At 38.2% G+C, this 23,803-nt stretch overlaps 1 protein-coding gene across 1 annotated transcript in view; it reads left to right on the top strand.

Moving 5' to 3' along the window:
• The window catches only part of LOC124803208 (dynein beta chain, ciliary-like), a 586,091-nt gene that overhangs the window by 446,515 nt on the left and 115,773 nt on the right, over positions 1 to 23,803 (top strand). Inside the window, exon 28 of the mRNA XM_047264389.1 lies at positions 6,883 to 7,118. Within this exon, the coding sequence (XP_047120345.1) occupies positions 6,883 to 7,118 (236 nt within the window). The remainder of the gene's footprint in view (positions 1 to 6,882; positions 7,119 to 23,803) is intronic.

Here is a 23,803-nt window from a genome sequence, read left to right on the forward strand (position 1 = left end):
AGGCTGACATATTAACGTGTTTGAAACAACGTGGTTTTTTGCTTTTACCAATGACGAACATAGGCAGTCGGTGACTTCCAGTAGCATTAGCACAAGCCAAAGCTGTAATACGGTCCTTGCTTGTTTTAGGACCAGGTGCTGCTAATTCATGACGTGAAACAAGAGTTTTTCTCGGTAAAGCTTTCCAGTTAAGTCCAGTTTTGTCAGCATTGTAAACGTTTTCGAGAGCATAATCTTCTTCCCTTAATACGTCCCTTAGTTTGACTTTGAAAGAATCAGCTGCTGAAGAATCAGTTGACAGTTTTTCTCCCTGTATTGTAAGCTCACGAATGCCATGTCTTGACTTGAAGCGTTCTAACCAGCCCGTGCTAGCTTTAAAGTTCGAAGGCCCTCCAAGTTTTTCGTTGAACTGTATTGCCTTCTCTCACAGAATGGGGCCTGAGATAGGTTCTCCTTCCAATCTCTTTTGTGTAAACCACTTGTAAACAGCATCATCTAGATCTGTGTTAGTGGCGAGCTTCATAGTTTTACGGCTTGTTGATCCATCAGTAGAATCAAGCATAGCTATAAAATTTGCTATGCTCCTCTTTTGTTTTTTTATATCCGTAATTTCAACTTCCCCACCTTGTACTCATTGGATAAAGTGGTTGCAGATTCACCTTCTTCTAACCTTTTAATAATCTCGTACTTGTCCTCATAGAAAGGACAACACATTTACATTTAAGCATTTTGTATCATCAAGTTCACTTCTTCATGCAGCAGCACACAAGTGGTCGTAACAGAGAACAGAAGGTGACTGTTTGCACCGTGAGAAGCTCTTCTTGGGGGTGCGCAATCCTTCAAACTGCGCGGAGCGGCATGCCTCAACTCTAAGCTGGCGCAGCTGTTGCTGCGAACAGCTTTGATACTGCCGCTACTTCTACTGCCAGTGCCAAGCCGACAGAAGTGTGCTGATTGTTGAAACCCAGTGACTGGTGGGTTGGCCGGTCAGCAGCGCCTTTTGAAGGCCCCATTAGAAGCAATGTTCCGCCAGCGGTGGCCCAGCGCGGCGACTACTGTGGGAAACTTGGTTTGGGAGTGAGGGGGATGATGGACGGTAGGGTGGAAGAGTAACAGGTGCAAGCAAGTACACAGTTTGGTTAAGCGGTCATTCAGTTGACCGACATTCGGATAATCGACGCTCTACTGTATTGTGCATTGTAATTATGTTCTGCATCAACTTCAAAATATCAGTGTTGTTGCTGAGTAATTACTTTTGAAAAAGTGATGCCAAATTCCGTTATCCTAATAAAAGAACAACAGTAATTGTTGCAGTGTTTGAAGTCCTTATCAATTGGACATGACAACAGTCATTGATGAATTCATCAAAGATGTACTTCTAGGATCATATCAGGTTGGCACATCCCATACAAATGTGTAACAGAAATGCTCAATGAACTTAAATGGAAATCCTTAGGAAAAAGACAATTTTTGTGAAACTCTTTAGTTCCAGAGGATTTGGGACTTTGTTGTCCATGCCCCCTTCTCAATTCAGTCTCATTCCCGACCTCTATGTCATCATGGAGAACATGCAGTTCATCCTGGCTGTGCCAGAGTATTCCCAACAATGCCACACTCCTATTCCATGTGCTTGCTACATCGCCATCGTAACTGTCAGCTACTCTTCCCTCCCACCTTCCTCCTGCCCTCTGCCTCCTTTTTCCCCTTACCCACTCAACCATATATAACCCCTTACTCCAGTCGAGCTGCAATGCTGGTACAATGTATTAGGTCAGCACACGGTAGCTATGCAGATGTACATCCATGTTTACAAATCAGTGTTCTAATCTCCCTCTCATAACCACTGCACTGACATAATTCAGGAATGATACTTACCAAACCTCATTAAGTTCCAGTGTGTTTCCGTTTGCATTCAAACCTCAAGAAGAAATAAGAAGAAAAGTTACAATACAAGAGAAGGAAAGTTGCTAGCGGAGAACTGAGCTGCAATAGGCACAATAAACAGATTCATACGATCATAGCTTTCAGCCATTAAGGCCTTTGTCAGCAGTAGACACACACACACACACACACACACACACACACACACACACACACACACACACACACACTTGCAAATGCAACTTGCGCACACATCTGCAGTCTCAGAGAGCTAAAACTACACTGCAAGCAGCAACACCAGTGCATGATGGGAGTGGCGACTGGGTGGTGCTAAGGAGGAGGCTGGGGCGGGGAGGGGGAGGGATAGTATGATGGGAGTTGCGAACAGTGAAGTGTTGCAGTTTAGACAGAGGGTAGGAGAGAAGGTGCAGAGGGGGAAGGGGTTAAGTAGCGGAAAGGAGAGAAATAAAAATAAAAAAAAAATTAATTAAAAAACTGGGTGTAGTGGTGAAATGACGGCTGTGTAGTGCTGGAATGGGAACAGGGTGGAGGCTGGATGGGTGAGGACAGTAACTAACGAAGGTTGAGAGCAGGAGGGTTATGGGAACGTAGAATGTATTGCAGGGAAAGTTCCCACCTGCGCAATTCAGAAAAGCTGGTGTTGGTGGGAAGGATCCATATGGCACAGGCTGTGAAGCAGTCATTGAGATGAGGGGTATCATGTTTGGCAGTGTGTTCAGCTACAGGGTGGTTCACTGGTTTTTGGCCACATATTGTCGGTGGCCGTTCATGCGGACAGACAGCTTGTTGGTTATCATGCCTACATAGAATGCAGCACAGTGGTTGCAGCTTGGCTTGTAGATCACATGACTGGTTTCACAGGTAGCCCTGCTTTTGATGTGATACATAATGTTAGTGGCCGGACTGGAGTAGGTGGTGGTAGGAGGATGTATGGGACAGGTTTTTCGTCTAGGTCTATTACACGGGTATGAGCCATGAGGTAAGAGATTGGGAGCAGGGGTTGTGTGAGGATGGATGAGTATATTGTGTAGGTTTGGTGGACGGTGGAATGCCACAGTAGGAGGGGTGGGAAGGATAGTGGGTAGGGCATTTCTCATTTCAGGGCATGACGAGAGGTAATTGAAACCCTGGCGGAGAATGTAATTCAGTTGCTCCAGTCCCAGATGGTACTGAGTTACGAGGGGAATGCTAGTCTGTGGCCAGACTGTGGGACTTTGGGAGGTGGTGGGAGACTGGAAAGATAAGGCACAGGAGATTTGTTTTTGTCCAAGGATGGGAGGATAATTATGGTCAATGGAGGCATCTGTGAGACCCTCGGTATATTTAGAGAGGGACTGCTCGTCACTGCAGGTGTGACAACCACGGGTGGCTAGGCTGTACGGAAGGGACTTCTTGGTATGAAAAGAATGGCAGCTGTCGAAGTGGAGATATTGCTGGTGATTAGTAGGTTCGATATGGATGGAGGTACTGACGTAGCCATCTCTGAAGGGGAGGTCAACATCTAGGAAGGTGGCTTGTTGAGGACCAGGTGAAGCAAATGGGGGAGAAGTTGTTGAGGTTCTGGAGGAATGTGAATAAGGTGTTCTCATCTTCAATCCAGGTAGCAAAGATGTCATCAATGAATCTGAACCAGATGAGGGGTTTAGGATTCTGGGTTTTTAGGAAGGATTTCTCTATATGGCCCATGAATTGGTTAGCATAGTATGGTGCCACGCGGGTGCCCATAGCCGTACTGTGGATTTGTTTGTAGGTAATGCCTTCGAAGGAGAAGTTATTGTGAGTGAGGATACAGTTGGTCATGGAAACTAGGAAGGAGGTTGTTGGTTTGGAATCAATAGGGTGTCTGGAAAGGTAGTGTTTGATAGCAGTAATGCCATGGGCATTAGGAATGTTAGTGTACAGGGAGATGGCATCAATAGTGATGAGCAGGGCACCGTGTGGTAACCAACAAGCTGTCTGTCCACATGAATGGCCACCGACAAACTGTGGCCAAGAAACAAGTGGACCACCCTGTTGCAGCCAAACATATCCCTTATCTCAATGACTGCTTCACAGCCTGTGCCATATGGATCCTTCCCACCAACACCAGCTTTTCTGAATTGCGCAGGTGGGAACTTTCCCTGCAATACATCCTACATTCCCGTAACCCTCCTGGCCTCAACCTTCGTTAGTCACTGTCCTCACCCATCCAGCCTCCTCCCTGTTCCCATTCCAGCACTACACAGCTGTCATTTCATTGCCACACCCAGTCTTTTAATTTCTTTTTATTTCTCTCCTTTTCACTACTTACCCCCCCCCCCCCCCCTCCGCACCTTCTCTCCTGTCCTCTGTCTAAACAGCAATACTTCACTGTCCACCACTCACACCATACTATCCCTCCCCCTCCCCTCCTCAGCATCCTCCTTACCCCCACACAGTTGCCACTCCCATCATGCACTGGTGCTTCTGCTGGCAATGTAATTTCAGTTCTCTGAGACTGCAGACATGTGTGCAAGTTGTGTTTGCGTGAGTGTGTGTATGTATGTGTGTCTACTGCTGACAAAGGCCTTACTGGACGAAAGCTATAATTGTGTGAATCTTTTTGTTGTGCCTATCATGACTCAGCATCTCCGCTATATGGTGAGTGGCAACTTTCCTTCTCTGATATGTGAATTATTGTTACCCATCTGATATTAACTTTCCACAAAACATTATATGTTTTGCATTTCTGTGCCCATAACCTGTTACATCTGATTAGTTCTGGGTTCACAATTAATACATCACACACAGTGGACTCAGATTTTATTTGACACACACACACACACACACACACACACACACACACACACACACACACACACACACACACACACAAAATGCTCAGAAGTCAAAAGATGTAACCAGAATATACAAAGTGCAGTGATGCAAAGAAAATGCACACAGCAAAGTTTCTTTACAAGAAGAGAAACAGAACAAAAGTCACAAACATTAAGATCCAACACTATAAAACAATAACTCACCCAGAAGCCACTTGTACTTGCAAAACCCTTTTTCAGATTAAAAATGAAAGAACTGATCAGCTCCTCAAAACTGAAAGAAGAATCAAGAGAACTTTCATAAATAAAAAATGTCAATCCAGAGGAGTCTGGAGAATCTTCCCCACAGAAACTCTATATTGAGAGATTGAACCAATGGCCAGGTTAATGAAAAAGAGAATGCTAGGAAACAGCATTATACAACAAATTGTGATGATAAATCTTTGGAAGAAGACGATGTATCTGAGAAATCCAGAAAGACTTTAATGCAGCTGGACCCCAGATAACAGATGCAGAGAACAAAAATAAAATTGGTACTCTTCTTAAGAACCACAAATTTTCACCAGAAATGACACATAGAAGGGCCATAGAGATTCCAGACAAATTAAGAGAATTATGATACAAAAGAATGAAACGGTGTTGCACAGATTGCCAGAGAAAAGTACAACCTTCTAAAAAAACTTGGACATGGGATGACTCAAGTGGATCAATGTGGCCAATAATAACAAAAATATCTTCTAAAAATTTTTAACAATTATTTTTAATTGTGCCTAGAAATGAGGAATGTGTACTCGCAATCCTTCCCTCCCCACCCAATCAACACAATGTCCTAGTCCAGTCTTACACTACACCTACTCTGAACCACTTGTCACACGGCTGTGGATGACCCATGTGTGATACCTAACTCATACACCCACCACGCACATCGTACTCGAGTCTAACCAGACCTTATCCAAACCTATCAAAGGCAAGATCACCTGAGAAAGCAATCGTATCATATGTTGTAATTCCTGCACAGTATTTTGTGTAGGCAGATCACTGAACAGTCGTCCACATGAGTGAATAGTGTCTGGCTTGTTAGCTCCACTAGGACTTCAATTGTGAGGTTTTGTTTGACTTTCTATAAGCCGACTCCTGTATGGAAGCCAGCCAGAAAGACAGCAAACAATGTCCATGCAGAAAAATGGGTATTTTCTGTCATGAACCACTTTCTCAAAAACAAGACTAGAAGGGGTACGAAGGTTTTGTAACTAGAGATGGTTTGTTTATCAACAGTTTGTACATGTGTGTTACTACACCATATCGAAGTTATTACAGCACATTTCAATTTCTTAATGAAACAACTGTTGATCTAGGAAAAGTGATAATGGAAGTAGTCAGAAAGAGTAAATAGCAAAAATGGAACACATCTGTTGAAAGTATGATTTTTCAAAGAACATCATAATGCTTGGCACCTGCATAAGAATGTAAACAACAACCCATCAAAATTAGAACATCTGAAACATCACCACTGTCCAAATTTCTGAGCAACTGTTCCTGAACAGAAAGAATAATTAAGAAAAGACCAGTGAATAAATATATTACAGTTGACTGTGAGACCTTGAGGCTTTTCTTCTTTTCGACACAATGGCTCCTTTCCTTACGGCATGTGAAACTTGTGTATTAAGTGCATCTGTGGAATGTAGCTGACTGTAATGAATGTGTGAACATTGTAGTGTCATGCTTGTGTTGTATGACAGTGACAAGGAAGAGAGTGAAACATGCCACTAGCACACAGCCTGCCTTTCTTGAATAGCACCACAAGGGCTGTCGAGTTTAATACGCCAACTGATTGCAATATTACAGTCAACAGAGTCATTACACCCTCACTTTGAAACACACTGTAGACACAGTCTGGCACTATGAGTTTGACACCACCATTTATTTTCCCATTCCGGGGCTAATTCTAACTGGTTACCTCTGATTAAAAGACATAAAAGGTACAGCATAACATTTAAAGTAGAGAAAAGCACTGATAACATTAAAGTGACGATAAACAAGTTAGAGGGAATTGATACACCTGCCAATTGGAATATGATTTTTTTTTTTTTTTTTTTTTAAAATTTCGTGTTTGTGCTCGAGGCCATAATTTTCAGTTGTTGTGTTACCTGAGTGTGGCAGTATTTTTTGCTTCATACTATTCCAGGTGACTTAACAATAAGTGTGAATGTACTATACAACTACTTAGAAAATAGTACAAAGGTCCCATGGGAAGACTTGCGCTATCTGTTTGGTGAAATTATGTATGGAGGACACATCACAGATGACTGGGACCGCCATTTGTGTCGAACATATCTCAATGAATATATGAAGCCTGAACTGCTGGATGGAGACTTGTTTCTTGCACCGGGATTCAAAGCACCACCAAATCTTGACTATCAGGTAAAAGTACATGCATTATATTGGAAATGACTTTTAATTGTAATAAATTAAAAATTAAATCTTTTTAAGCTGAGTAGAGCTGAACAACAATGCAGCATATATAAAATAATTTTTTTTTTCTTCAGCTATTTAACTTCAGTTTTACAACTCTCACAAGTGTACCATGTTACATTTTTAATATTATTTATTGTTCAGTTTTCTCAATCATTGGTAGCATTTAATATTTTTTATACTGGTTTTGTAACGTGGGAGTATAGTACTAAATCACACCCTAGTTGTATAGAGTTCCACTTCAGATTTGGAGTCAACATTTTTGGGGGTTGAATTAACCTCTAGAATTTCATAATTATTCACTTAAGACTTGTGTATACAGTCTTGCATTCACACGCAATAATTCATAATATCCAAGTTTAATATAAACATGGAAGTATTCTTAATAATCAGTTAAAATTTTGGTGGGAGTTTTTGAGTTTAACAGATGTGTTCTTTTTATGCAGCACATCCAGTGGTGTTATTTAAAAGCTTCAGTTTAAACACACTTGCATAAATGCCCAGAAAATATAACTCAGAGTAACCCTGGAATTTTACTTATTCATCATCTCCAAAGAATACTAGAGATTTTTGTATGCCCTCAGGCATTTCATAGAAATATCAGTGTGGTGGTACACACTTCTCTCTAATGTTTCTTGGAGGGTGCAATTTACAAACTTCAATATATGTGGAGTAAGTCTGAAAATGTTTCCTCCCATTCTTTGTTTGAAAACTCTAAAACTTGTAAGATATATATGATATCACTGCTTCACTGCTGCTACCAAGGTAAATGTTAATATAGTTTTTTTTTCAGCTTCAGAAAGTTGTGGTAAGGTAATAAACATAATATTCAAAAATTCAATTCAATTCAGAGGAATTACCAGGAAACACTAAAAGGAAATATTGTGAGATGTACCTGTCATCTGTATGCAGATGGTCATTACAGGTTCTTATATCATCATACAAAGTGTTTTGTTTTATGAACATCAGGATGTGATCCAAAGCATATTTCTCTGCCCAGTGTTTTATTTTCCATTGCTGGAGGCATCATCAGAGACAACATAGATTCCAATAGCAGTTTCAAACTTAAAACAGCTCATAAAGCGATATTGTTTTTACATATCCACACAATGACTTGGTTGTGACCTCATCAGGCCACTGCCTAAGACTATGGTGACATGCTGGTGTGTGCTGTGAAGCTTGTAGTGAGGATAAGATGCCACTATTTGCTTTAACGCTAAGTTTCACATCTTGTCTAACTTCAGTCCTTATTTTTTCTGTTGAAGTTGTTTTGTGCTTATGGATTTTTTGGTGCCTGTGTACATCCTAGCATAGTAATGATTCAATCTTTATAAACCCACATTATTGGAGAAATGAATTTAGTGGTTCCCTGGCTCCTGTGCATGTTCTGATACCACTGATTAATCAGCATTTCTCAGATAACAATTGCTCTTGGGTTTATGAAGTTGGTTCTTCATGCATCTTTTGGTAGTTCCTGTGCACACATGACAATATGTGCAAAGAATTTCATTTACTTTTGCCATGCCAAGCAGCAGGCATTGGTTCTTTGCATTTTTCAAATATATATGCAACTTTGTTGGTGGTTTAAACACTGCATCAGTACTGTCTCTTCTTAGTACTCTGCTGATGCAGTCTGTGACTGTTTTTAAGAATAGGAGGAAGACTTTCTCATTAGGTGGGTCTTTTTCATAAAAACTCCACACCTTTCAGGGTGTAGAGCCCAATTTATCTTTTTGTCAGAATCACTGTTTCTTCTTAAAGCAGTTCTTAAATAATTGAACTTGTCCTCCAATTACCATGATTCAAGGTTCTTTTAGCCCAGTCCACCAGTGCTTTGATCGTTCCTCTTTTCTGCTTGGGATAGTGACTGGAATTTTTGCAAATGTCTAAGATCTAAATTAAGCCAATTTCTACATCAGTCATTGTGCCCACTATAATCAGCAACATATGTGCAGCTGCTTAAAAATGGTTAGGGAGACACTTTGCCGCACTGTCTTTTTTTAAGATGAAAATCAGTTTTCATAAGTAAGTTATTCAGTTTAAAGTTATCAAATGGTTTAGACACCTATACTACTGAACTGTCATAAAATCTCCAAAGTACCGGTATAAAAAAAATTTCGGAATCAATCTTCCATACACTGTACTGAACCTTGACTTTTGCAGACCATTCCCTTAACAATTGAACTTTCTGAGGAGCCAATGTGGCTTTCCAGCTTTCCAAATGTAACAAAGGACAATGTAGGGAAATGACAGATAATAAGGCAACCACAGCTTGTGAGTTTTCTCCATAAGGAATCTTTCAGTTGGCATCAGAGTGTACAATGCAATGAATGTACCAGTCTTCAAAAAAAAGGGAAATCTCACTAAGAAGAGGGCCAAAATGGGATTAGAATTTAACATTGCATTGTTGATGGGATCATTAGGGACGGACCATATATGTGAATAGGGCTAGGATGAGGAAAGCAATGCGCTATGTCCTTGCAGAGGAACCATCCTGACATTCATATTCATCAATATGGGAAAACCATAGAAAACCTAAATCTGCATGGCCATATGCAGATGTGAACTCTTCTCCTACACTACCACCCACAAAAAAAGGCCAGCAAGCCCAGTGGCTTAGTAACCTCGATGCTATATTGTCTTATAATTAAAGTTTGAATTTTGAATACCAGTAGCTGAAATTGCAAACAATGTGTACTACTAACTCTTCCCCTAGTAGCAACAAAAATATTAATAACAACTAAGGGTAATAAGCACAACCCACCATGAATGGTTAATGATAACTGCAGGTGCTTATGGGATGGATCCCATAAGAAGCTTCTGTGCTTAGCATCTGAGCTACCACACTCAATCTGACAGCTTCTAATAGTGTTACAGCCATATATACTCTTGTCTGATTTGCAGTCACTGGTATTCCATGTTGTTGAGTGCCCACTCATGGAATGGCATTCTCTGTAATAAGCCATAAGCAACATATCCACTGGGTCCATGATAAAAGAGATCTAGTGGTATTTGCTGTGGAGCTTGTAACTTATGTGATCTGGTGATTTGCCTTTGGTTGTCTCATAATCTGTAGTCTTGGTTCAATCTCCTGCTATTAATGGGTTGGAATGACATTCATTAAAGAACATATACTACACTGCAACACATAATTTTCAGTTCCTTCATATTTATTAAAAAACAATTTTTGTGTTCTGATGATCAGTATGCGTCTCAATTTTTAAACCCAATCAGTAAGCTACACTCATCAACAAACAGTCTCACACTAAATTTGTGTCAGCTTATATTACACATACATGGATCTGATGGATATAGAATGAGTCCCAGGAGGAATGATCAATATTCAGAGATATGACAGGAGTGATCATTTGACAAAAAAAGCCAAGTAAACGTAGGCTCTAAAATGCATATGTTAAGAGCTACGGGCATGTCCTCATCTTCATTACTGTGAAACAAATCACTTGCTTTCCATATTTTTGGAGGAGGAATTACAGACCAAAACAACAAAAGTGTCAAGTAAATATGGGCCCTAAGAAGTGCATCTTAAGAGCTATGAGCACTAGTAGAAAAAGGACAAGATGGCGCCGGTCGGATTGTGTGGTGATAGGATGGTCCGAAATCAGTTGAACTTAAATGGTTCTTCATGCAGGAAGTGTAAAAAACGTGTAGTCAAAGGAATTCGGTGCATTAACTGCAACTTTTGGTTACACAAGAAGTGTGCAAATGTGTGTCTGAAATTAATAAATGACGATATTCAGTGGACATGCTTCGACTATATGAGTGACGAAAATGCATGATTAACATCCGCACTAAAGACGAAAGACGAAATTATTCGTGTTCCTCAAAGTGACATTGATTCATTTATTCATTCATTTATTGAGCATCCATTTTATCATATACAATGATATAGGAGTTGTCATGTTACATTATATGTGTTTGTAATCATCATCATCATCATCATCATCATCATTTAAGGCTGATTATGCCTTTCAGCATTCAGTCTGGAGCATAGCCCCCTTATAAAATTCCTCCATGATCCCCTATTCTATGCTAACATTGATGCCTCTTCTGATGTTAAGCCTATTACTTCAAAATCATTCTTAACCGAATGCAGGTACCTTCTATTTGGTCTGCCCCGCCTCCTCCTACCCTCTACCGCTGAACCCATGAGTCTCTTGGGTAACCTTGCTCCTCCCATGCGTGTAACATGTCCCCACCACCTAAGCCTGTTTGCCCTGACTGCTACATCTATAGAGTTCATTCCCAGTTTTTCTTTGATTTCCTCATTGTGGACACCCTCCTGCCATTGTTCCCATCTACTAGTACCTGCAATCATCCTAGCTACTTTCATATCCGTAACCCCAACCTTATTGATAAGGTAACCTGAATCCACCCAGCTTTCGCTCCCATACAACAAAGTTGGTCGAAAGAGTGAACGGTGCACAGATAACTTAGTCTTGGTATTGACTTCCTTCTTGCAGAAGAGAGTAGATCGTAGCTGAGCGCTCACTGCATTAGCTTTGCTACACCTCGCTTCCAGTTCTTTCACTGTGTTGCCATCCTGTGAGAATATGCATTCCTAAGTACTTGAAACTGTCCACCTGTTCTAACTTTGTTCCTCCTATTTGGCACTCAATCCGTTTATATCTCTTTCCCACTGCCATTACTTTCGTTTTGGAGATGTTAATCTTCATACCATAGTCCTTACATTTCTGATCTAGCTCTGAAATATTACTTTGCAAACTTTCAGTCGAATCTGCCATCACAACTAATCATCCGCATATGCGAGACTGCTTATTTTGTGTTCACATATCTTAATCTCACCCAGCCAGTTTATTGTTTTCAACATATGATCCATAAATAATATGAACAACAGTGGAGACAGGTTGCAGCCTTGTCTTACCCCTGAAACTACTCTGAACCATGAACTCAATTTACCGTCAACTCTAACTGCTGCCTGACTATCTATGTAAAGACCTTTAATTGCTTGCAAAAGTTTGCCTCCTATTCCATAATCTCGTAGAACAGACAATAACTTCCTTCTAGGAACCCGGTCATATGCCTTTTCTAGATCTATAAAGCATAGATACAATTCCCTGTTCCACTCGTAACACTTCTCCATTATTTGCCGTAAGCTAAAGACCTGGTCCTGACAACCTCTAAGAGGCCTAAACCCACACTGATTTTCATCCAATTTGTCTTCAACTAATACTCGAACTTTCCTTTCAACAATACCTGAGAAGATTTTACCCACAACGCTGATTAAAGAGATACCTCTGTAGTTGTTACAATCTTTTCTGCTTCCATGTTTAAAGATCGGTGTGATTACTGCTTTCGTCAAGTCTGATGGAACCTGTCCCGACTCCCATGCCATTTCAATTGTCCTGTGTATCCATTTGAGACCTGACATTCCACTCTATTTGATGAGTTCTGACTTAATTTCATGCACCCCAGCGGCCTTATTGCACTGCAACATATTGACCATTTTCCCCACTTCCTCAAATGTGATCCTATTTCCATCATCATTCCTATCCCATTGTACATCGAAATCTGAAACATTACTGATCGTATTTTCACCTACATTGAGCAACTCTTCAAAATATTCCCTCCACCTGCCCAAGGCATCAACAGTATTCACCAGCAGTTTTCCTGACCTGACCATAATACTTGTCATTTCCTTCTTACCTCCCTTTCGAAGACTGCTAATTACACTCCCGAATGGTTTTACAGCAGCTTGACACAAAGTCTCCAACCTGTTTCCAAAGTCTTCCCAAGATTTCTTCTTGGATGCTGCAATTATCTGTTTGGCTTTGTTTCTTTCTTCAACATAACTTTCTCTGTCTACCTGAGTTCTAGTATGTAGCCATTTTTGATACGCTATCTTTTTCCTTTTACAGGCTGTCTTGACTGTGTCATTCCACCAAGCTGTTTGCTTCATCCTACCTTTACACACTACTGTTCCAAGACATTCTTTAGCCACTTCTAGTACTGTGTTCCTGTACCTCATCCATTCCTTTTCCAATGACTGTAATTGACTACATTCAACTAACTGGTACCTTTCTGAGATCACTGTTATGTACTTGTGCCTGATTTCATTATCCTGAAGTTTCTCCCCTCTTATCCTCCTACATATGGATCTGGCCTGCTGCACTTTTGGCCTCACAATACCGATTTCACTACAGATTAAATAGTGATCAGTGTCATCAAAGAATCCCCTGAATACACGTGTATCCCTCACAGCCTTCCTGAATTCCTGATCTGTTATTATATAGTCAATGACAGATCTGGTTCCCCTGCCTTCCCAAGTATACCGGTGAATGTTCTTATGTTTAAAAAAGAAGTTTGTGATTACTAAGCCCATACTGGCACAGAAATCCAAGAGTTGTTTCCCGTTCCTGTTGGCCTCCACATCCTCTCCAAATTTACCCATAACCTTTTCATACCCTTCTGTTTGATTTCCAGTCCTGGCATTAAAATCACCCATGAGCAGAACACTGTCCTTGTCCTTTACTCCAACAACTACGTCACTGAGTGCATCATAAAAACTATCCATCTTATCTTGATCTGTCCCTTCACAATGCGAATATACTGACACAATCCTAATTTTCTTGCTACACACTGTCAAATCTATCCATATGAGTTGTTTGTTTACATACCTTATTGCAACTACGCTGGATTCCATTTCTTTCCTAATGTAAAGCCCTACACCCCATTGTGCTATTCCTGCTTTGACTCCTGACAGGTAAACCTTGTATTTACCCACCTCCTCATCTTTCTCATTACCCGAATGTCACTAACAGCTAAAACGTCCAACCCCATCTTACTTGCAGCCTCTGCCAACTCTACCTTCTTCCCAGAGAAGCCCCCATTGATATTAATAGCTCCCCATCTCGTTACCATTCGTTTGCCGAGTCGTATCTTAGGAGTCCCTGGTTTGTCAATTAGAGGTGGGACTCCGTCACTTCCAAAGGCCCGAGGCATTTTGCTCTGATTGTTGCCAGCATCATATTTAAAGTACCAGGGAAGCAGGTTGCTAGCCTTACTTGCCCCAGGTCCCATTGGGTTTTACCCCTAACGGTTGAGGAACTAACTGGTGGATTTGGTAGTCTTTGCAGTCTGAGCACAAAGGTGACCACGACTCAGAATATGTCCAAGATGCCCAGCCTTATTCCAATGTAACTGGTATCCTGACTGTCAGGACCACTTACTTGGCCACTCATACGTTGCCCGTGGTTCATCAACTAGGACATGACAGCAGGAACCCACACCTTAATTTAATTATCATACTGTAAATTAATAACATAGGCCTATGGTGGTAAAACATATATAAATATATATCTCATGCAGTGTATAGTACTTAATAACAAAACAAACAATAATTAATTATTTATAGTGAATACTTTTTCATACATTTGTTTTTCAGATATGACTTATCATTATCATTGACCACTCTAGTAGAGAATAACAGAAGAAACAATAATTAATTAATTATAGTGTGTACAGGCAGACTATTTTCATACATTTGTTCAAATATGAATTCTCATTATCATTCACCACTATGTCACTATGTTCTGAAAATCCATGTACTCTGTAACACTGTAAAAACATTCTCTTAATAACATTTTTTTAAGCTCATTTTTAAAAACGTAAAACTTTTCTATCTGTTTGATGCTTAAGGGAAGAGCACTAAAAGGATTTTGGGGTGATATATTGCACTTTTGTGATATTGGGCTGTTTTGTGTGTTTCTCTGTGGAAATCATTCCTGTGTCTTGTTGGGTAGTCATGGCACTCACTATTTAAAGAAGAAAAATGGGAGTGAGATTTGAAAAAGCAGATACTTTCATAGATATATAAAGATGGAAGCGTCATTATTTGAAATTCTTTGAAAATTTCCCTGCAGGGCCTTCTTGGTGCAGCCCCTTTCATTATTATTAATGCTCATTTTTGAATAATGAATGACCGGTTTGCCAGACTTGAATTACCCCAAAATAAGACACCATACTGCAATATACTATGCATAAGAGCATAATCAGCAAATATTACTGTTTTTTCACTGCAGCAGTTTTTCAGCATTCTGAGTATGTAGCAGCATTTACTTTTTATTGAGCATTTCAATATGTTTATCCCACTTCAGATGCTCGTCTAACCAGATACCTAAAAATTTTGTGTTTGAAGTTTGTAAAATCTTCTGTTCACCAAGTTTCAAAACTATATTGGGCTTTACTTTATTCAATACATGGCTGAAATTCATCCATACTGTTTTTTTCTCATTTACAAATAAACAGTTATCTCTAAACCATTTTTCTGCTTCTTCTTTAGTTATTTCTACTTTGTGTTGCAAGTCAGTCACATTTTGAGCTTATATCGTCCACATACAATACAGCGTTAGCTAGTGTTCAGTTTGGCAGGTCATTTATGAAAATCAGGAACAAGAGGGGTCCCAGCACAGAACTGCTCTGAAAGCAGAACTGACGTTGTTAAAGCTAGAAAATATTGCATTGAAACGTGAAAAGCATTGTGTATGAGAAAAAAATCGAGTATTAGTTGGATCTACTTCGACAAATACGTGGAGTGATACAACTGACAAACCATGATAAAATTCAGCCGCCATTATGAAAGAGAAAGAAACTGAAGATATGGAAGAATCAGACAAATATAAGTGGACCAGTGTAATGTACAAAAAAGACAGAAAGAAGCATTATAACAAGACAGAGAGTGAATTCTTTTAAATGTGTCTCATGGTTGAAAAACATAGTCGTTCCATACTCCGAAATTGACAATCGACCTGGAATCTCGACGCATCAATTGCATACGCACCTAAACTACGTCTTAGCGAGAACGCAGCAAATAAGCGTTAGCATATATCCAAAAGGTGTTTTTATCCATGTAGGAACAAATTCGCTTCGGAACAACAGCGAGGAAGAAATTGTAAATCACACGAGGAACCTCATCCAAATGGCGAGAAAACTCAACTCGAATTCCAGAATAATAGTAAGTGGAATTGTGTACAGGAGATCAGAGAGTGACAGCTATGTGCAGAGAATAAATGGCAATACTTACAAACAGTGCAATAAACTGGGAGTCGTTTTCATTGACCCCCAACAAATTTCTAAGTGAAAAGTGTCTTTCCAAAGATGGTTTACATCTGAATAGGTTGGGCTTAAAAATATTCAGAAAGATGTTCATAGATAATTGCCAGGTCATAAAAAAATAAGGGAAACTGATAAGCAGTGATGGGGGTGAAAAAACTTATGTAGCATTAAGAAAGACGAAACCAAACCATTATCTGCCAAGAAATGTTCTAAAGCCTATAACTAATGGTCAAAGTAGGTATGTTACCCACTCGAATGTAAATGGTTTAAACACAGATGTTTCAAACAATAAAAGCTCCAAAATAGATGAATTGGAAATCATTCTGTCAGAATGTGCAAATATTAGAGTTGTTTGTTTAAATGAGCATTGGTTTACTGAGGACACAATTAAAATTCTAACAAAATAGGAAACTTCAGATTAGGAGGTAGCTTTTGCAGAAGAAACAAGTCACATGGAGGCTCATGTATACTTTTACATAGTGATATAAACTATAGGACCAGAAAATGTTTTAATTATTTAAATGAAGAATGTGTTTGAAGAGCTGTTGTGTAGCAGTAGTGGACTCACTAGCAAATGTTATAATAATCTGAATATACAGAATTCCTGGGACATCAACAACAGAACTGTTCTTATCTAAGCTTCAAATTATGCCAGAAGACCTTTGTAGAGAAAAAAATGAAAATGATATCACATGTGATAGTAGCTATGCTTCAAGATTCACTGACTCAGTAGTAAAGAAATATGGCTTCAAATTGAATTTCTTTGAATCTGCCAGAGACAATGGGCAATCAGCAGCATATTTTTACAAGGTTCTAGCTAATTATGTATATGAGGATGTGTAAAAATTTTGTCTAGATCTAGGTATTTCAGATCATTGTGCGTTGTTCATTGAGCTTCCACAGACAGACAGGAACAATTCATATATGAGAACCCATACGAGCAGAAATTTTAGCAAAGAGAACTTGCTAACAATCAGTGAGAAGGTAAAAGAGAAAACATGGCCTGTTGATCATTATAACTCAGGTGACAAAAACTTTGAGAAATTCCTAAATAGTTTTCTTGGTGTCTTTAATGAGACATTTCCACCTAGACTCTGAGCAATAAAATAACAAATAAAGTAAAGTGGATTACCCAGGGCATAAAAATTTCTGGTGTAAGGAAAAGGCAACTGCACAGAGAACTGGAATATAATAAAAATATTGATTTCATTAAATATGTTAGACTCTATAAAACCATATTTGAAAGAGTTGTCAGGGCAGCAAAACAACTGGCAAATGACAGGCTAATTTTAAATCATAAATATAAGATAAAGGCTGTGTGGGTAGTCATTAAATCTGAGTTAGGTGTTAAACCCTGTAATCAAGAAATTTCAAAAATTGACATTGAAGGAAATACTATTGTAAATCCAACTCAAATATGAGACTACTTTAATGAATTCTTTATAAATGTAGCAAAGTCTGATGTAGATGAATCAGATTATCACAACAAAGTAAATCTCTTTGGCCTAGGTGAAAACACTGAAAACTTTACAAAATTCTTAAAAGTTTCTGTACAGGATGTAGGAAATGCTATTCTAACACAAGAAAAAAAATCTGCAGGTTGGGATGGAATACCCACCAAAGTTATTAAAGTGGTACACAATAGAATTGCAAACCCACTAGCTCAAATAATAAATCAATGTTATGTTTTGAAGAGGGCTGTTTCCCAGAAATATACTGACATCAAACCACTCTTCAAGAAGGGATCAAGAGAGATTATGGGAAATTATTGTCCTATCTCAATTCTTCCAGTCCTATCTAAAATATTTGAAAAACGTACTGTTGCACAAATCCAAAAATTCATTGCAAAATATTCTGTTATTCTAAACAACCAATTTGGTTTTCAGCAGGGGAAAAACACCAAAGACACAGTAAACAGTTTCATTGAGAAAATAAGTACATCATTAGACAGGAGAAATAAGGTGGCAGGAATTTTCTGCGACCTCATAAATGCATTTGATTCTGTAAAACTTGCATTGCTTGTTTCCAACTTGAAAAGTATGGCAATAGCAGCAGTACCCTACAGCGGCTTAAATCCTACTTATCCAACAGATAACAGAGAGTTAGCATCTCTTCAAATGGTGTCTATTATTTTTCTGATTGAAAAAAAAATATCCCAGGGTGTTCCACAAGGCTCCATACTAGGCACAGTCCTATTTCTCGTCTATGTTAATGACTTACCATTAAATATAGCTCCCAATCAGTTCTGTTTGCAGATGATACTTCTGACTTAGTTGAAGATTAGAATTTGGAAAAAATTCCCAAATCTATGATCCCCCTTAGTACCTTAAAACTTGGTTTCAGCGAAATGGGTTGAATCTAAACATATCTAAGACTCATGTGGTGCAGTTCAAAACCAAACACTCAAAATGTGAGAAGAATAAGATTGTACAAAACAACCAAGATACAGAAGAAGTTGATTCAGTCAAATACTTAGGTTTATATGTAGATAAAGATTTAAGCTGGCAGGCACACATTTAATACCTGGCAAACAGACTGAGCAGTTTGCATTCTAATGCAAATATTATCAACTGCAACTGACATGGACACATGAAAAGTAGCATATACAAGCTACTTCGAATCCCTTATTAGGTATAGTATTGTTGTTTGGGTAACTTGACAAACATAGTGCAGATACTAAAAATACAGAAAAAGAAAAAAATCATTCGAAATATGTGCACTGCAAATCACAAAGAACCATGTCGACCATTATTTAGAAAACTTAAAATATTAACTCTGCCATCCTTGTACTTATATAGAGATTATTATATTTTTGTACACCAGACATGAATTATTTGGGGGAAACCATTTTGTCCATTCAGATGATACTGGAAAAAAAGAAAATTTTATGCTCCCGACTCACCGCCTCAGACTGTATGCCCAGGGACCTCAATACATGGGAATGAAAATTTGTAGTAAATTAGAAGGGAACAAGTTTATGCAGATGAATTTAGGTTCACTTAAAAGAAAGCTATGTGAGGTACTGACACTGAGGTGTTATTACTCAGTGGATGAATTTATGCAGGACAAACTGGAAATTTGAGCTGGATACAATGTGCTACATATTCCAATGAATATCCTTATAGTATTATTATTTATTGTAGTGCTACAATTTATTAATGTGAAAATCATTGTAACTGTATTATAAATTTTTGACATGTCTCCTGTACGCAAACCAAATGGATTGCAAATGTACGTTATGAGATGAATAAAACACATTTCACAAAAAGAGATATGTTTCACAGTATCAAAGATGAACAAGTGCTCATAGCGCCTAAGGTATGCACATTAGAGTTCATGTTACTAGATAGTTTTTCTTGTTCTGGTCCATACTATCTCATCCCAAAATATGAAAAGCAAAGATCATGCAGTTAAAGAGTTTTGTTTGACAGTATCAAAGGTGATGCAGTGCTCATAGCTCTTAAGGTATGCATTTTAGAGTCTATGTTCAATAGACTTTTGCTTCAAGTGGTTGTTCCTGTCTTATCCCTGAATATTGCCCATTCTTCCTGGGACCCATGCGGATAATTCACACACACACACACACACAAAATCGCAGTTCACAATTATATGACATTCACATAACATCTGGTACTTGCAAGTTAACAAGTTGTTGCCAGGAATGACTCACATAGTACTGTACAGTTTGACTACCTGATGCTGACAGATTTTAATAGTAACACACAGATGTTAACATTATGAATGACGACTGACAGCAGACTGAAGTGTTAGCCTACACAACTAATTATGCATGCACATACCAATAAAACTTGAAATCTGTTATAATACTGTAATTTATAATAGGAAAGAGAGCAAAATCAAAAGATACAAATTAACAATAAGCAGCACAGCAAGCCTTTTTAACTATTAGCTGTATGAGTGACAAACAGGCAAATTTATAAGGACTACTCTACAGATATTATTTCTACTTTTGTGGGGGTTCATGAAGCCTACCAAAAATGGCTAAAACATGAAATTTTATTGCACAAATGATTTGGAAGCTAATAAGTTTTCCTTGTGAAAGTGGACAAATTGAAATTGGAAAAATCAAAGCAACATAGTTATGGTACTGAATTTCAAAAATAACCTTTACTTAATATTCGAATGTTCTGGAACAAGGTTACAAATAATGTGTGAAATACGACATTTTTGGAAAACATAAGATGTTTTTCAAAAAGAGAAGGAGATTTTGGAAACAAGCTATACCAATTTAACCAGAAACATATATTTGCTCACTATGAATTTCAACTCTAAATGTTTGAATCTTAAATTATTGATATGTTTCTTATAAAAATTACCTCCCGTTAAACTAACTAGATTACTGTCATTAGTAATCAGGCACTTAGACAGTAAGTGATAAAACTTTATAAATTCTTGCTATAATAAGAAAGTATCTATTTTGTGTAATTGTTGCCTATGTGTCATTCATAAAACACATCAAATAAAGAAAAAAAATTATATTTAAGTAAGGAGTGGCAGAAGGACAAGTAGGCTAGTTCCATGTTGCTCTGTTACAACTGGATTCTAGTTCTTGCCCACAGATAGAGCCAGCTACCACTATATTTCTAATAACTCTTTCTACTGCTGCTGTTGAAACTGGCAGAAGAAATCAGCCAGGGGATAAGTGATACATTGCATCTAAACTTCAAGAAGCACAAAGTAGTTATAGATCTGGAATGTAAGAGGATGGTATTCTAGAATTGACATATTAAAAAAATGAGTTTTTAGAACAGTTTATGCCAGTGCTGCAATTACTTGACATTTACACTCGACAGGTATAAGTAGGAGCACTGCACTGATAGTTCTGTTTATTCCTTTGGATCAGATTGTTTGTGTGATGTTCACAATGTTAGTTCAATCCCTGAGTGACATAAGTGATCACTTGGGGTACTAAGATAAGAGGGATACCAGAGGTGCCCAAATACAGAATTTGTATATGAATGTGTGTCATAATTAGTAGTGAAAACTGACAGAAGTGAAAGTGTGGGGTGGAGCACCATACAATATGTCACTTGTGCAAAAAAATATTCTCAAACCACCACAAGGTATTGAGTACAAAGACTGATTTCATGCAGCTCTCCATGCAAGTGCATCCACTGTAAATTTCTCATAATAAACATCACTCTCTTCCCAAATTAACTGTTCCTTGATGCCTTGGGGGTCTCCATTAACTATTCTTTGTTTTATTCAAGTTGTACCATAAAGCACTTTTCCCTTAAGTTTAATACAGTAATTATTTATTACTTTGGCACTGTGTTTATCACACTGGATTTGCATTCAGGAGAACAGTGGTTCAAATCCCCATATGGCCATGCTGATATAGGTTTTCCACAATTTCTCTAAATCACTCCAGGCAAACTTTTTTTTTTTTTTTTTTGTTTTTTTTTTTTTTTTTTTACCTCTGCCAGTACACATTTTATATACTCTTTACTGTGGCCATTATCAGTTATTTTGATGCTCACTCAAGTAGCATAACTTTTTAGTGTCTCATTTTCTAATGCAGTACTCTCAGACTGGTACATTTCATTTTCCTTGTTTTACATTTGTTGATGTTCATCTTATAACCTCTTTTCAATACACTGTCCATTTCATTCAGCTGACTTTCTCTGTCATTTGCCATATCTGACAGATTTCCAATATCAGTGCCAAGCCTAAATATTTTTGTTTCTTCTCTCTAATCTTTAATTCCTTATTCTAAAATTCTCCCAGGTTTGCCTTAGTGCTTGCCCAATGTACAGATCGAATAACACTGTGAGCAGGCTACAACTTTGCTCCATTCTCAACAACTGACTCAATTTCATGTCCTTACCTTATAATTTGCAGGCAGATTTCTGTACCAGTTGTAGATAACAATTTTCTCAATGTGTTTTATTATGATAAATTCAGAATTGCAGGAGCGTATTCTAGTCAACATTGTCAGAAGCTTTTCTGTTAAGGCCTATAAGTGCTACAACTGTAGGCTTGTTCTTCATCAGTCTATGTTCTAAAATAAATTATTGCCAAGATGTTCTCTGAAACCAAAATTGATTTTCCATTAGTCAGATTCTACCAGTAATTCCATTTTTGTGCACATAAATCGTATTAGTATTTTGTAACCATAATGTATGAAACTTAGGGTTGTGCAATGTTCATAACTATCAGCTGTTGATTTTTTTCGTATTGGGATTTTTACATTCTTCTTGAAGTCTACGCCTATTTCACCATCTCTCATATCCCATGTACCAGATGGGTGAGGTCACAATACAAGCAGTACAGCGAAATTCTAAGTGAAATAAGTAATTCAGGAAATAAGATTCTCAAATTATGTTTCTATGCTAGAGTGTTTATGTTATTTTGTCACCTCATTGTACTGAATTTTTACAATTTGCCTTTATCACTTTTGATAAGTTAATGTTAGCAGTATTTGAAAAGGGACTGTGGTTTATGCAAACATAAACACAGTTCTTTTCATAAGAATGCTGTAAACATACATTTTCATATTGTACAATGAGTGACATGGGGTACTATTAAAATAATTTCCTGACTGTACTTTCTGCCATTTTTTTACCATGTATGGGTCCACACAGAAAGAAAGTGGGCTACCTGCGCAAGACAGAGCAGCATAAGGTGGCTTGAGCCGGTGCAGAAAATATCCCCTTGTTATATATTGAGGCAACACATAATGGCAGACAGGTGAAAGTGCCAACAGGTGCAGACCTGCACTGTCAGTGAGCCAGAATGAATGAAACATTCTTTGCCCACTGTCGATGGAATGCACTGACAGAATTGAGTTGCACACCCTGCAATCTTTCTCATTGAAGAAAGACACTGTGAAAACTTCAAAAAAAATTTGCGATGAAAAACATGGGTCGTTATGATTTTGCGTTTGGTGCATATTACACAGTATGTCATTGTGAGTGAAATTTAGCTAAGATTTTGAATTTTTCTTTAGACTTTGGAGGAGGTCTCTGTCTCCAATCTCGAGAAAATGGAATTTCTGTAGCACATATACTTCTCACCATATGCGCTTGGGATTGAAATATTCATAACATACATCATATCTCCTAAACTGTTTGAGATATCAGTACAAGACTTTGGCAACTGATACCACACAACCAGGAGAATACTTTTTTATATGGTTAACTTACAGTACTTTCTTATCTATGGCGATATAGCAGAAGCTACGGTTTTTTTTTTAGTTTACAATCCAGTACTGTAAATTTTTAAGAGTGTTTGACAGCTATTATTAAAAAGAGATTTTGTTAGTATGAAAATGATGTTTTCCATAAAGTATTGACTGCCCTGATCACCTAGTTCTTGTTTAATAAGACATTCTGCTTTAAGATTCTGTCACAATAGCTATTGCAAGGTGAATATGTGCAATTTATACTGTGTTTTGGGAAAAAAAGAAAAATTAAACCTGCCAACAAGAGAAATGTAGCCATTTCTCATAATCGATGAATCTTCTTTGTATGAGAAATGGTTAAAAATTCAGACAAAAATAAATTGCCAAATCTGTTGCA

Source organism: Schistocerca piceifrons, chromosome 6 (assembly GCF_021461385.2).
Source record: "Schistocerca piceifrons isolate TAMUIC-IGC-003096 chromosome 6, iqSchPice1.1, whole genome shotgun sequence".
Taxonomy (NCBI): Eukaryota; Metazoa; Arthropoda; class Insecta; order Orthoptera; family Acrididae; genus Schistocerca; species Schistocerca piceifrons.